The sequence below is a fragment of the Ambystoma mexicanum genome, chromosome 6p (assembly GCF_040938575.1).
Source record: "Ambystoma mexicanum isolate Mex_15411 chromosome 6p, UKY_AmexF1_1, whole genome shotgun sequence".
Classification (NCBI taxonomy): Eukaryota; Metazoa; Chordata; class Amphibia; order Caudata; family Ambystomatidae; genus Ambystoma; species Ambystoma mexicanum.
The window spans coordinates 1,487,268,806-1,487,281,830 of record NC_090935.1 but is presented as its reverse complement, the minus strand read 5'-3'; the positions used below and the strand labels follow the sequence as shown (position 1 = coordinate 1,487,281,830).

The following is a 13,025-nucleotide window of genomic DNA, read 5'->3' as shown; positions in this document are numbered from 1 at the left end:
TTTAAGCTCCATCAGAAGTAAAGGTCTTACGGCATTTCTCGCAGAAGGTCCACGGAACATGGCTGACCGTGCTGGTGCCCCCTATGGAAGAAAACAGATATTTATTGGTGCAGATATGTATTTAATATTTTAATTGTATTTATAGTTTTAAAAAAAGTTACACAACAAACCAATTAGATGATCACAAAATTTCATCCCTAGTTGATATAAAAATTCATCCTACAATATTGAAAGAATTTCATATAAAAATAGAAATGCATACATCCAAGATATTATAAAATCCCTACAATAAATAATTGAAAGTCCTATATAATAAATATATCAATAGTTCAGAATTATTCACCTAATTGAATTCACAGAATTCAATTTCACCTAAAAGAGTATTGACAATCAACAAACCAAAGCAATAATCAATGAGGTTTGATAACCAGTTAATATTCTTGTGTAGAAATCATCTTTAGACAGAGCCTCCTCAGAATGGCTCTATGTCCTTTCATCGACACCTGTTTTACGGCAGTGTTTTTGCGCAGGTTTTTTTCAAAAAAGTTCATAGAATTTTTAAAAACCCCTCTTCATTTAACTATTTTTCCTATTCCCGACCCCCCCAACCCTTTATTTGCCCTTTCCCACCACCCCAAAAAATGTAGTTGAAGTTTTTGGGAAGAAAACGCATGGCAAAACACCAGTCGTAAAAACGGGTGTCAATGAAAGGATGCGATACCCTCAGAACAGACAAACTGTCTAAATAAAGTGACTCTTAATTCAAATGTGGCCCCACAATCAATTAGAAGATGTTTTTGAATTTCTAAAACCGACTTCTGCTTACACAATCTGCCACTCCTATCAACTAGAGGAATATTTCTAACTGTATAGCACCTCTGAAATGTACCAAGTAAGTTCAATTTAAATCACATATAGATTTTTACAAAATCCATGATTAGGGAATCTAATCAGATACATGTGTAATGTGGTGTAGGATTTATGGAATTTACCATAGTCAGAATACAATTTGTAAATCGAGATTTCGTCATGATAATGTAATGAAGGTGGTGATGGAGTGCCGTCGGGGGGGGCGCACTTACCAGCTGCGGGAATAGGGGAAAAAGGGAGGGGGCACCCCAGCATAGGACATGGCTTCATTTAGGCATATTCAGGAGTAAACGGTCCTAGAGCATGAGCACAGACTGCAAAGCTTTGGGAGCAAGGAGTGGGGCGGAGGTGCTCAAGGGGGGAGAGCAATATTTATGATAGTGTACACACAAAGGGTGCTGCCGCACTGTCAGAATCAGGTGAAAACAACAGGAGATGAAACCATACAGAGAGGACCTAGATAGGCCCTGAATGATAGGGCACATAGAAAACTGTGTCGACACTTCACAGCAGAGAGAAGGGAGAGGACCCATTCTGGCTACTCGTCCCCAGGAGACAACAGTCACTGGGAACAAAACTAGTTGATACATACAAGGGTGGCGAGCCAAGCTTTCAGCCACTTGCTGGGATCAGGGAAAACGTAAGCTCACAGAAATATGTCAGAGAAAGCACAGCCACGAGGTATGAACAGCAGTTTCAAATTGACCCTTGGCAGGTGGGCCTCAGAAGCAGGATGTAGGGCAAGGGGCGGATGCAAGAAGAAGCCAATCAGAAGGTGAGTTTTGGTGTCCTTGAAAAGCCACAAGTATCTTGTGCTCTCACCGATGTCTGCAAGGAACCTCATTGGCCAGAAGCCGTGTGGATGTCTCCCTTCCCACTAGCTCAGGATGTCTCATGTTTTTCCTATGTGTGCTGACCAATGGCAGGATATTAAAGATCCGGAGGTCAGCACGATTACACAGTGTTTAATAAAAATGAGTTCATGGGGTAGAGAGGGAAGGAATGTGGCGCCACAAGGGGAGGGTATGAACCCTGGGATGGCAGGTCTGTCTGCTCCAATCATTTCTAATGATCTAATGTTTAGCTATAGGGGACTGACGTGGTCCCGCCATGCAGCTTTGTGGGACACCTGACGACTCATAACACTAATCGCAACTGTTTCCCACTATGCAAATATTGTACTCACTGTATAAAAGATCTGACCGCAGTGGGCGGTTTTCGTCAGCTTCCATCATCCAGTTCTGTTCCACTGTGCTGTTTGATTTGTGCTTACCCAGCTGTAATATACAGCGTTATGTCTTGCCTGGTGAATGCTCCTTTTTGGATTACTTCTGGTAAATTACTGATTACATGCCCGGAGAGGATTCCTGATTCATTTTTGGAGCCCCCAGCGAGATCCTCAGCTCCCTCGGCCAACTGGGGCTATTCTGGCCACCCTCCTGGGAGGGGCTGGTCTGGCGACCACAGACCAGTTCTACATACACTACCGAGGAGACCCTGCCGATGACAAGTTCGCAAAGGTCTGCCTGGTCTTGAGTGCTGCCTGCACCCAGGATGAGGAGCGAGCAAGATAGGAGGGCTTGGTGCGGGAGAGGCCTCGAGGATCTCTAGGAAACATGAGTGTACCCATGCATGAATGTGTTGTATTGTGGTTGCATGCCAAAGGACGGGGAGGGCTCTTCTTTTATAGTGTCTACGACGCATCCTCAAGGTGGGAGGACGATCAGCCATATTAATTGTAGATTTCAGTATACTCTACTCCAAAGGGGTGGATGTGTGTGGTTGGGCACACCAGCTTTAGAGCAGAGAAGTGTGAAGCAAGAGGCATACCTCATTAGACGGGAGTTGCACATAGTACAGGCGGTTGTATAGTTGCATCATTTGGGAAAGAAGGGTGTTATTATTTTGTCTTTTTTGTTGTTGAAGAGGCATTTGGTTTTGAATAGCATGGGAGGAAGGGTCTACGCTGAAAGGTACCTGGTGTATAATATTTCGCTTGGCATTCTAGCGGTGGACATCAACACAGGGAAGGGCGTAGTTTGACGCCAGCCTACTCTAAGATAGGTAAGGTTGGGCCAGAGGAGAGGGCCGGTGACATACTAACACAAATGAGTGGATGGACCTGTGGAGAGGGCCAGTGTGCATGAAAGGAGTGTGTGGACAGGCCTGTGGAGAGGGACATTGTGGGTGAAAAGGAGTGTGTGAGCAGGCCTGTGGAGAAGGCTAGAGGGTGTGTAGGGCACATTCGGGGAAAGCGGTAAGTATGTGCGCTTGAGAACTGAATAAAGGTGTGGATGTGAAACTAAAAAAGAGAGGAGTGAACAGGGAACAAGTAGGGCGAAAAGAGAAAAGGGTGAAGGGACAATTAGGATATAACACAGGGGGGAAGGCGTAGAGTGAATAATGGTATTACGGAATAGCCCCCTCAACCAGAAGTGTGAAAACCTGCCCCAATATCATGATACAAATAATAAAATATAATTTTCAATGGGTTCAGGAAACTGCAAGACAGTGTTACTATGCATGGGCAGGGGAGGAAACGTTTGATAGTAAAATAACAGGAAATATATTCTTGTACTTACTAACAAAATACAAAGACTCTAAGCTAAAAAGTAGGCAGAATATATTGGGGCTCTTGAAGTTATACAAAGAGAAAAAAGATGAGCATATAAAGCAAGACGTTAAACAAGAGAACGTTGCAGGCGAAGAGAGTACCCTGCCCTCTCCGTACAGTACATACCCAGCATTAAGACCCGCAGCAGGGTATACCAACCTGCAGCGGGTGTCCCCATGAATGAGAGAAAGGTGGAAAAGGGAGATAGAAAATGGTGAAACCTCAAAGAGGAGAGGCACATGACAGGGGAGAGAAGAAGTACCTAGCAGACATGAAAAAGAACACATAAAAACAGGTGGACGTGCTGTTTGATGAAGCAGAGAGAGTTAGAGAAAAGGAGGTACAGAAAAAGACAAGGGAGAAGGGAGACATGGGGGATGGAAAAGGATGGACCTCAGGGAGGATAACATTAAAACTGGACTTCGAGAAACATGACAGGGGAGAGAAGGAGACAGAAATAGAGGACAAGGACAGTATTGTGTCAGAAGAGGAAGAAGAAGTGGAGGACATAAGTGAATGCGAGGATGAACAATGGACACCAGAGAAAGAGTGGGAGAAACCAGAAGAGGAGGGGAGAACATGAGGAGCCAAAAAAGGACTGGTCAAGTGTCCCCCGCAACTGGACAGAGACAGTAAAGATAGGCATGGCACAGGCAGCACAAGGAGGAACAGGGACAGGGCCCTGGGCAACACAGATTCAGTTGCTACAGAAAGGGAGTAGAGACGGGCACTTTGTACCATGGCAGACAATGGAAAGAAATACCCAAATGTATAGTTTGCCCTCACTTATGTCAGGGGCTAGCAAATGAATATACGCACTTGAAAAAGAAACTGCAGGAGTGCCATTGGCCATAGGGGACATGAAAAGTTTATTTGTAGCAATAATAGGAGAGCAAGGGGATAAGATTTGGGAACAAGCAGGATACAAGGGGGTGAAACTAAGCACCAACGCACATGATGGAGCACCCTTTAATAACTGTCGGGCTCATGTGTGGAAGTTGTTGAGGAACATGTATCTAGACAGCTCGATCCTAGGAGCTGTCATGACCCATGAGATGAAGCCAGATAAGGATCCAGCAAAATATATAAAACAGGTGCAAGAGCTATGAATGCTGGAAACACAAAAACCATGGGATGAAAACATCCCATTATTTTACGATACACTCGTCAAAGGACTGCCATTGGATGTCCAGGCATCCCTAGATAAAATAGTGGGAATAGAGGCAAAGGGATGGCCAAAGATACAGGCAACAATAGTACACTACTGTAAGAGGAAGCAGGAGAGTGAAGGACAGGCAGCAGAAAATGCTGCAAAGGCAGGGAACAAGTTGGTACAGAAAAAGCTTGCGAGATATACAATGGAAGGGGCAATGCTGATACCTGACATTGCCACAGTGGCTCCCGCCCAATAGGGAAGGTTACCAAAGGGAACATGCCCCCACATGGGAGATATGTACCACTACTGTATGCCCCACAATGGGGGGAGCAGCTGCAGGGAGGTTATCCACTAGGGGGGTACCAACCCAGGGGTTATTTCCAACTGGCAAGAGGGTCTCCGGAGCAAGGAAGAGGAAGAGAATATAGAGGAGGAGAATACCAGTTTCTGGGTCCATGTTTCATATGCAGGAACATGGAACACTTTGCGCACACCTTTCCCTTTGGTCAGCAGGCGCAGGCACAGGTGTATGAAGTGGTGCAACAGCAATGCTTATTTGCCTATTTGCCAAGCAGATCCAGCTGCAGACGACACCCCAGCCCCAAAAGACATTGCTCACAGGAGAGATATTTATTTATTTATTGAGCACTTGTTTGGTGCTTTATACAACAGAATTGTTTCAAAGCGCCACAGGTGTACATATCCCCGGCTGTACCTCCGACACCAGCGAAGGCACCAGGGAGTGCGATGGTACTGGCACCGAATGTGATGCCAAACTACACGGGAGTCAGTATCATAGGGGGAAATTCCTTCCTATTTCTGCCGAGCATAGCACCCCAATAGGAGAGCCCACGGAGAGTGCATGTGTGTCCAGTCCTAGCAGTAACTGAAGACCCTGACGAGGAATCTGAGGTAGCAGTGACGATAGGACCAAGGGAATTCTCATGCCTGATAGATACAGGGGCCAGCAAGTCATGTATAAAGGAGTGTATATTCCCACTGTCGAGCAAAGGGATGGACAAACAACGCTTCTCTGGGGCTATAGTCACAGTTCCAGTAACAAAGGATTTGACACTAACAATAGAGACACAGCACATAGAATCACCCCTACTGTATTCCAAGGACACCCCAATAAATGTACTGGGGAGGGATTTACTGAATAAGCCAAGTGAAACATTATTATTTACAGAAAAGGGGTTGGCGTCCTCCACACCAGATGTATACTATGCCCAAGTGGCAGCACTCCTACTAGCAACACATGCACATAGCACACTGCGAGGACAGACTATGTCCTGAGCTATTCCTGTATGGGGTTGAGATACTGCTGGCATGGGTGTCGGGTATATAAGGGAAAGTATTCAGTCTAGCATCAGAATTTCTATTCCGACCTCAGTGCCAGAACAAAGATGCTAGGGGCACCATGATGGTATTACAGCTTGAAGAAGTAGCAATTTGTAAAGACATGGTGATCCTATGTGGGGGAGATGAAGAGAACACATAGTCGCATAGAGTGCTATGCATTGACCGAACACTGAAAATAACAGGGGTAGCTGATGAACAGCTCTTCTCAAATGGGGAAGAAGGAGAGATGGTGTTTCAGCTAGAGATACCCTGCCCAGTAAGAGTGGTAGAAAAGCTGATACCACAACTCACACAGCTAGTGAAAACGGAGAGCAGACACACACAAGAAGATTTAAAGAAGAACCCAGAGAAATGATAGACAACTGGGCCTCATGATGTAGGGGTATTTAAGGGAATAGGGGCTGTAAGAATAAAATTGAAAGAGGGTGCATTACTACTGAGAAGAAAGCAATACCCACTATCCCGTGAGGCAGACGAGGGGATATACTCCACACGCCTACATTATGGCAACAGGGGATAATACAGACATCAATAGCCCCATGCAACATGGCCATATACCCAATAAAGAAATCAAAGGGGGGATCATGAAGATGTAATCAGGATTTACACCCTGTGAACACCGTTGTGGAAGCATAGTTTCCACTTGTACTGAATCCTGCCACAATATTATGTAACATCCCGACCAAGGCGAAACACTTCACAGTTATCGACCTGAAGAATGCCTTCTTCTCCATCCCACTCCACCCCGATTCCAGCTACCTGACCGCAGTCACGTATGGGGGTACCAGATTTAAACACACTAGGCTGCCATAAGGGTACTCCTAAGGGTACTGTAAGTCACTGAGTATATTCAACAGTGTAATTTAGATGGACCTAAGCAATTTACCAATGCCAAGCACAGTGATACAGTATGTTGATGATATACTGGTGTGCAGTGAGACAGAGAAATAGTGCAGGGCAGACTCAGTGCACCTCAACATTGCTAGCAGACAAGGGGAACAAGGTGGACATTGAGAAATTACAATACTGTCAGGAGAAGGTAGTGTACCTGGGGCAAATAATATCAATAGAAGGCCTTAAGATAACACCAGAAAGAGTAGAGGCAATACACAGGACCCAACATCCCAAAACAGTGAAAAGGATGTAGCAGTCCCTAGGATTGTGCAATTACTGCAAGGAATGGGTTTTTGACTACTCCACTTTCACAAAGCCTCTACTGCAGGCACTCAAGGAAGTGCAGAAGGAAAAAGGGCAATACAGTGGACTTCAGAGATGAACAAAAATGTTGTTAAACTCAAAGAGGCATTGACCCATGCACCAGTGTTTGTTACCCCCAATTACAAAGAGAAATTGTGTTTTCTCATTCAGACAGCTCCATGGGGATGGCGGTCCTCACACAATAGAATCCACGGGGACACAAAGCCCTGGCTTACTAGAGTGGCCTCTTAGACAGAGTGATGCAGGGGACATTTCCCTTGTGAGGAAGCAATTGCAGTGGCAGCATTTGCATAGAAAAAGCAGCGACTCTTTCTATGGGGTGCCTAGTAGTTCTATACATGGAGCACTCCCTTTTTGCTATTCTTGAGAAATCAAATGTATTTATTTATTTCATTTATAAAGCGTACATAGAGCCCGGACGCAACGAGGTGCTGTTACAGACCAGTTACTTGCAAGCACTCAGAATCAGCAATACAGAGAGTAATACAATATACAGGTTGAAGGGCTAAAGGCAAAATTCTGAGTGAACCACAAGGTTTTGAAGGCTTTACGGAATGCCCAGTAAGAGGGTACGGCTCTTAGAGTCGGAGGTAGAGAGTTCCACTGTTTGGCAGCAATACAGGGAAAACTAGAACTCCAGCTGTGGCTCGTTTTTGACCTTAGGTTGGGATAGGCCATGTGCATATTGGGATCTAGTTGGCCTGTTAGTCTGTATTCTAGGGAATTTCTGGGTTAGGTGAGGGGGGCCGAGTGAGAAAGGGACTTGTGGGTAATGGACATTGTTTTGAAAAGGATACGCTCCCGCATGGGTAGCCAGTGTGCCACTCTCCTAGCTGTGGTAATGTGATCCCTTCTGGGGATGCTGAGGGCAGCTCTAAGAGCCTTTTTTTGTATAATTTGTAACTTGTGCATGTTTTTTGATGAGGTGCCAGCGAAGAGGACATTACAATAGTCAAGCCTGGAACCAATGACAGCGCAAGCAAGGTCAGCTCTCAGTTCAAAGAAAGGATCTTGACGCATTAAATAGCTTAGTTGTGTAGGCTGCTGATGAGGTGATTCTGCTTACTTGTCAGACCATTGAGAGGGAGGTGTCAAGGTAGATACTAGTGTCTTCACTGAAGAGGACACTAAAACCGGTATGCCGTCTATGCGGAAGACTGAAAATTGGGTGTTAAAATTTTTCATCAGGGCAGGGGTCCACACGATCAGAAGCTCTGTCTTCTCTCCGTTCAGGCAAAGCTGGTTTGTTGCCATCCAGGCTTGAATGGTGGAGTAGACGCTGTTCAGAGTGTTAGACTCTTCTGCATAATTACCAGTAAGCGGGAGAAGAATCTGAGTGTCATCAGCATAGTTGGTGTAGGCTATGCCAATGGATTCCAAGATGTCGAGGAGAGGTCTGGTGAATATATTGTATAGCATGGGGGAGATGCAGGACCCTTGAGGAACCCCACATGGGATGGGTGTATGAGTAACACATGCATTCTCAGTGAACACTCTCATGACCCTGCCCTCCAAGAAGGAAGCAATCCACGAAGAGACTTCTGGGGAGAAGTTGGATGATGTGTTAAGGTGGTGACAGAGGATTTTATGGTTAACTAGGTCAAATGGGGTAGACTGATCCAGAAGGAAGAGTAGGGCTGCTTTCCCATTGTGCCTAATCTCATCCATCTGTTTTTTTTAGATCAAGCAATGCTGTTTTCATACCGTGTCTTAGACAGAAACCTGACTGACGCAATCCCATGATATGATGAGTTTCTAAAAAGTGTTTTACTTGCAGATATACAGCTCTGTCTAGAATTTTCAAAAGGAAGGGAGCAGTGGTGATAGGCCTGTAGTTGTCTGCCACAGCTAGGTCAAGGGAAGGTTTCTTCAAGAGAGGAAGTATCCAGGCTCCCTTAAGGCTTGTTGGAACTGATCGAGTGGAGAAGGAGGAGTTTATGAAGACTGTGACAGATGGGGTTACAATTTCAGAGCAGTCTTTAATGTTAGTTGTGGGACAGATATCCCCTTTGCACCTAGACGGATTTAAGCCTTTGAGGATTGCTGAGACTTCCAACTCTGTAAATGGTTTGAAGTGAAATTGAGGGATGGGCAGACCTTTGCGGGTATGACAAGGGTATGACAAGGGTGAGTGACTTTTAGACAGGGGAAAGAAAGCAGGCTGGCTTGTTGCAAAATTATTTTGTTTTTGAGCAGGTCTATTTTGTTTAGCATTGCACACTCACCACACAGAGGGTCTTGGGCTATGAGATTATACAGACCAATCCTGCAAGTGAGGTAGTGAGGTGTTGTGTGGTTAACCCAGTGACATTTCTATCAGATCCAGCCAAGGAAGGGGATTCTATGCATGACTGTGCAGCGTATATGGACCGGATAGAAGTGAAAATCCAGGTAAAAGAAGAGATAGAGGCAGGGGGCCTAGTCTTCATCGATGGGTCTTCGAGCATAGACCCAAATACAGGAAGAAGACACAGTAGTGTACCATAGGGATGGGACATTTCAGATAGCTTCACAAGTAAGGCTACCTTCACATTATTCAGCACAAGCAGTAGAATAAGTGGCCATGATAAACATGCTACACATGATGGAGGGACATGCAGGAAATGTATTTTCAGATTTTGCATATGTCATGTCCACCATACATTCTGGATTAACACATTTAGAGTAAAGGGGTTTAGGAGAAGAGACAGGTCCCCAGTGCAGCACACAGACTTACTAAGCAAACTAATAGAAGCATTACAATTGCCAGTAGAAGTGGCAATAATAAAGTGTGCCATCCAAACAGGGGGGAAGATCTTGATCTCACAAGGGAACGATGTGGCCGACAGAGCAGCAAAAGAAGCAGCCTAATTACCTGAAGGGACTACCAGACTCTACTCAGGAGCAGAGGGAAGGGGGCAGATGATGGTAGCAGGAGAAAGAAGGATAAAGGGCTAGAAAACACAGAACCATTCAACTCATCACCAATTGTGCAGATAATTGACTTGCAGAGAGAAGCTCCCCAAGTGGAGAAAGATTTGTGGTACATATGGGGTGCTCACTTTCACCTACTGACTTGGTGTGGAGGCAAAATAGAACAGGGAAACAAGTAATGCAGTGAAAATTGTTGGTTGTAGCACTAGAACAGTTACATATTCCCGCCCATGTCTTCAAAGTGCATGTGGAAGCAGACATAAATGAAATGTAGTACATCCCCAAACTGCATGAACTGCTGAATTTACTGGGAATTGCTTGGTGAGTCAACAATTTTTGACTGCTGGAACATTACCACAACCAGTAGGGCCTTTCCGGCACTTGCATATTGTCGATATGCAAGAGAGATATACCTCTTAAAGGTATATGCTTGTGGTTTGTCTGTCCTTTCTCATGTTGGTTTGAGGCGGTCACCTGTGCTCACAATGACGCAAAGTCGGCAGCAACATTTTTGGTGCGGGAGGTGTTTTCGAGATGGGGACTATGTCACAAAATAAGGTTGAACAATGGGCAACATTTTGCAAACAACCTATTTAAAGAAATAGCAAACATTTAGGGGATAAAGCCCTGACTTTGCACAATGTACCGGCCACAAGCAAAAGGAGCTATTGAGCATCTAAATGGCTTCCTTAAAGAGCACTTAGCAAAGCTAATAACAGCTTCGTACAAGAACTGGATTTCTTGCCTCCTCTTAGAACTCTTTGCACTGCGCAATATACCTGGCACTGATCACCATTTGACTCTGCATGAAATTGTCACTGGGAAAAGGATGCATGCACCTGTCCTTCCTCTCTGTACAATTTCAGATGCTGACACTATATTGCAGGTTTTGGGGGAGGAAATGCAAGCATATCTCACTGAACTGACTAATGCCCTAAAATATGTGTCCCGCCAGGTCTAACATTCAACAAGTTGACCAACCAACGACGGAACTATGAGTACGTGGCACACAGAAGCTTTCCCACAGGTGACAACCCTCTATCCTGGCGATAATATTTTCTTTTGCAACTTTATGCGGAAATGGCAAGATCTGCGCTTCACAGGCCCGCACGAGGTGGTGTATGCATCACCGACATCAGTAAAGATTAAAGAAAGAAGAGCATGGATCCATATAATGAACATGCGCTAAGGCAACAGCACGGACCACTCAGGAGTAGAAGAGAGGGGACCAACTTAATGAGAAGTATCACTGAGCTATCATAAAAATAAATCTGCTATTAGACTTTATAGGAGGCCCATTGATGAGGTGAAAGAGCAATTATAGGGATAGGATTGTTGTGTGCTGTTCTGCTCAGTCTCTTTCTCTACTGGTTCTTTTCGCATGAAGAGAATAGTGGTATGTGCAATAAAAAGAAGTATATTCAATGCTGAAAGTTTTTATGACACAATGAGAAGAGAGCAGGACACGGCATCTGGGAATGTCTGGTATGACAAGATGAAAGGTCTGGTGCTAGAGAGGGCTAATGGCAGTTTCTATGTGTGCTCTCTAATCCCACATGTCACAGGGACACCAAAAATGTTTACCCCATGAGTTAACTGTGGAGGACTGGGGATGTTGAATGCTTCGATCTCTATGTAGGACAATTGGGCTGTTTCAGGGGAAAACAGTTGAGATTCATTGGGTAGACAAGGGAGAGGAAGTATATGCTAACAATTATATACAGCTAGAAAGCATGTCTAAAAAGGAAGCTGCACAATAAAAAATCACTAGAATATGTGACGGAGGGAATGGGAAGGGGAGAGAAGCTGTTCATGACTCACAAAAGGGTATACTACAAAAACTCAACAGAGCAGGATATCCTCTGGTGCCACACCAGACCCATCATGATAATAGTGGGTTCAGTGTTTCAGAACGGGAGATGAGAAAGAGGGGTGGTGCAGTGTCGTGCGTGGACTAGTGTGATTCAAAGAGTGGGTGGTCAGGAAAATAAATTAAAGTTGCCGAGAAGTGTGGAATGCAAATGTGTATGCTTTAACATGGATAGACGAGACAAGTCAACCAGTTTATATAAAACCTCTTACACAACTGGCTTTGTGTTTCAGAGCAGTGCAGACAACCCTAGTATGGGTGAAAACTGGCTGCCGGACGATGATGAGCATCTCAGCATTTCAGAGCGGGACTGCAGTGATGATGGACTGATGGCGGGCCCAGTTCCCTCCAGATTGGGGAGTAGTGTGCTCCCTCGTTATGTTCCACAACCCTGCTTTGATCGTGCCTCAAGTGGACCTGCTGCCATTGAACAACCTCTCTGTACTGTGATGAAGGAAGATGGTGAAAGAGCAGAGAGAACAGTACAGAGAGGAAAGAAAAACAAGAAGAAGGAAAAGAAGCAGTAACTATATTTCAGAAGAATCCTCGCAAAGCCTGGATGCCATTCCACAACATTTAAGGTTGATCAGCAAGGCATCTGATTTGTTTTTTTTTACATCACTGCTACTACCTGGGGTGCAAACAGCCACCAATGCAAAGTGATTACAGATAACCAGATGAGAGGTGCTACAACTAGCAAACATGACTGAAAAAGGGCTAAACGTAGTAAGGGAGGAACTTCGGGCCGAACGCCTTGTGGCGCTCAAAAACCATTTCATCCTGGACATGATCATTGCCATGGAAAGCGGGGTCTGCCACAAAATAGGCGGCAGTTGCTGCACGGCAATACCCGCTACTGATGCCACCAATGAGACGCTCAGGGAAGCTTTTGAAGAGATCCGTACGTTGCATGAAAAAACGACCAAAGAGACACAGGATATAACATCAGACAGTTGGCCAAACTCATTGTTTGCCTGGGTGCCCGAGTGGCTGGCCGCCATGTTTAAAATAACTATCCCTCT

The 13,025-nt window shown here is 45.0% G+C and overlaps 1 protein-coding gene across 3 annotated transcripts in view; it reads right to left on the bottom strand.

Annotated features, from left to right (window-relative positions):
* The window catches only part of LOC138510563 (uncharacterized), a 1,136,503-nt gene that overhangs the window by 446,870 nt on the left and 676,608 nt on the right, over positions 1 to 13,025 (bottom strand). For all 3 annotated transcript variants that reach the window (XM_069626321.1, XM_069626322.1, XM_069626323.1), the window contains one exon: positions 31 to 81. In XM_069626321.1, the coding sequence (XP_069482422.1) occupies positions 31 to 81 (51 nt within the window). The remainder of the gene's footprint in view (positions 1 to 30; positions 82 to 13,025) is intronic.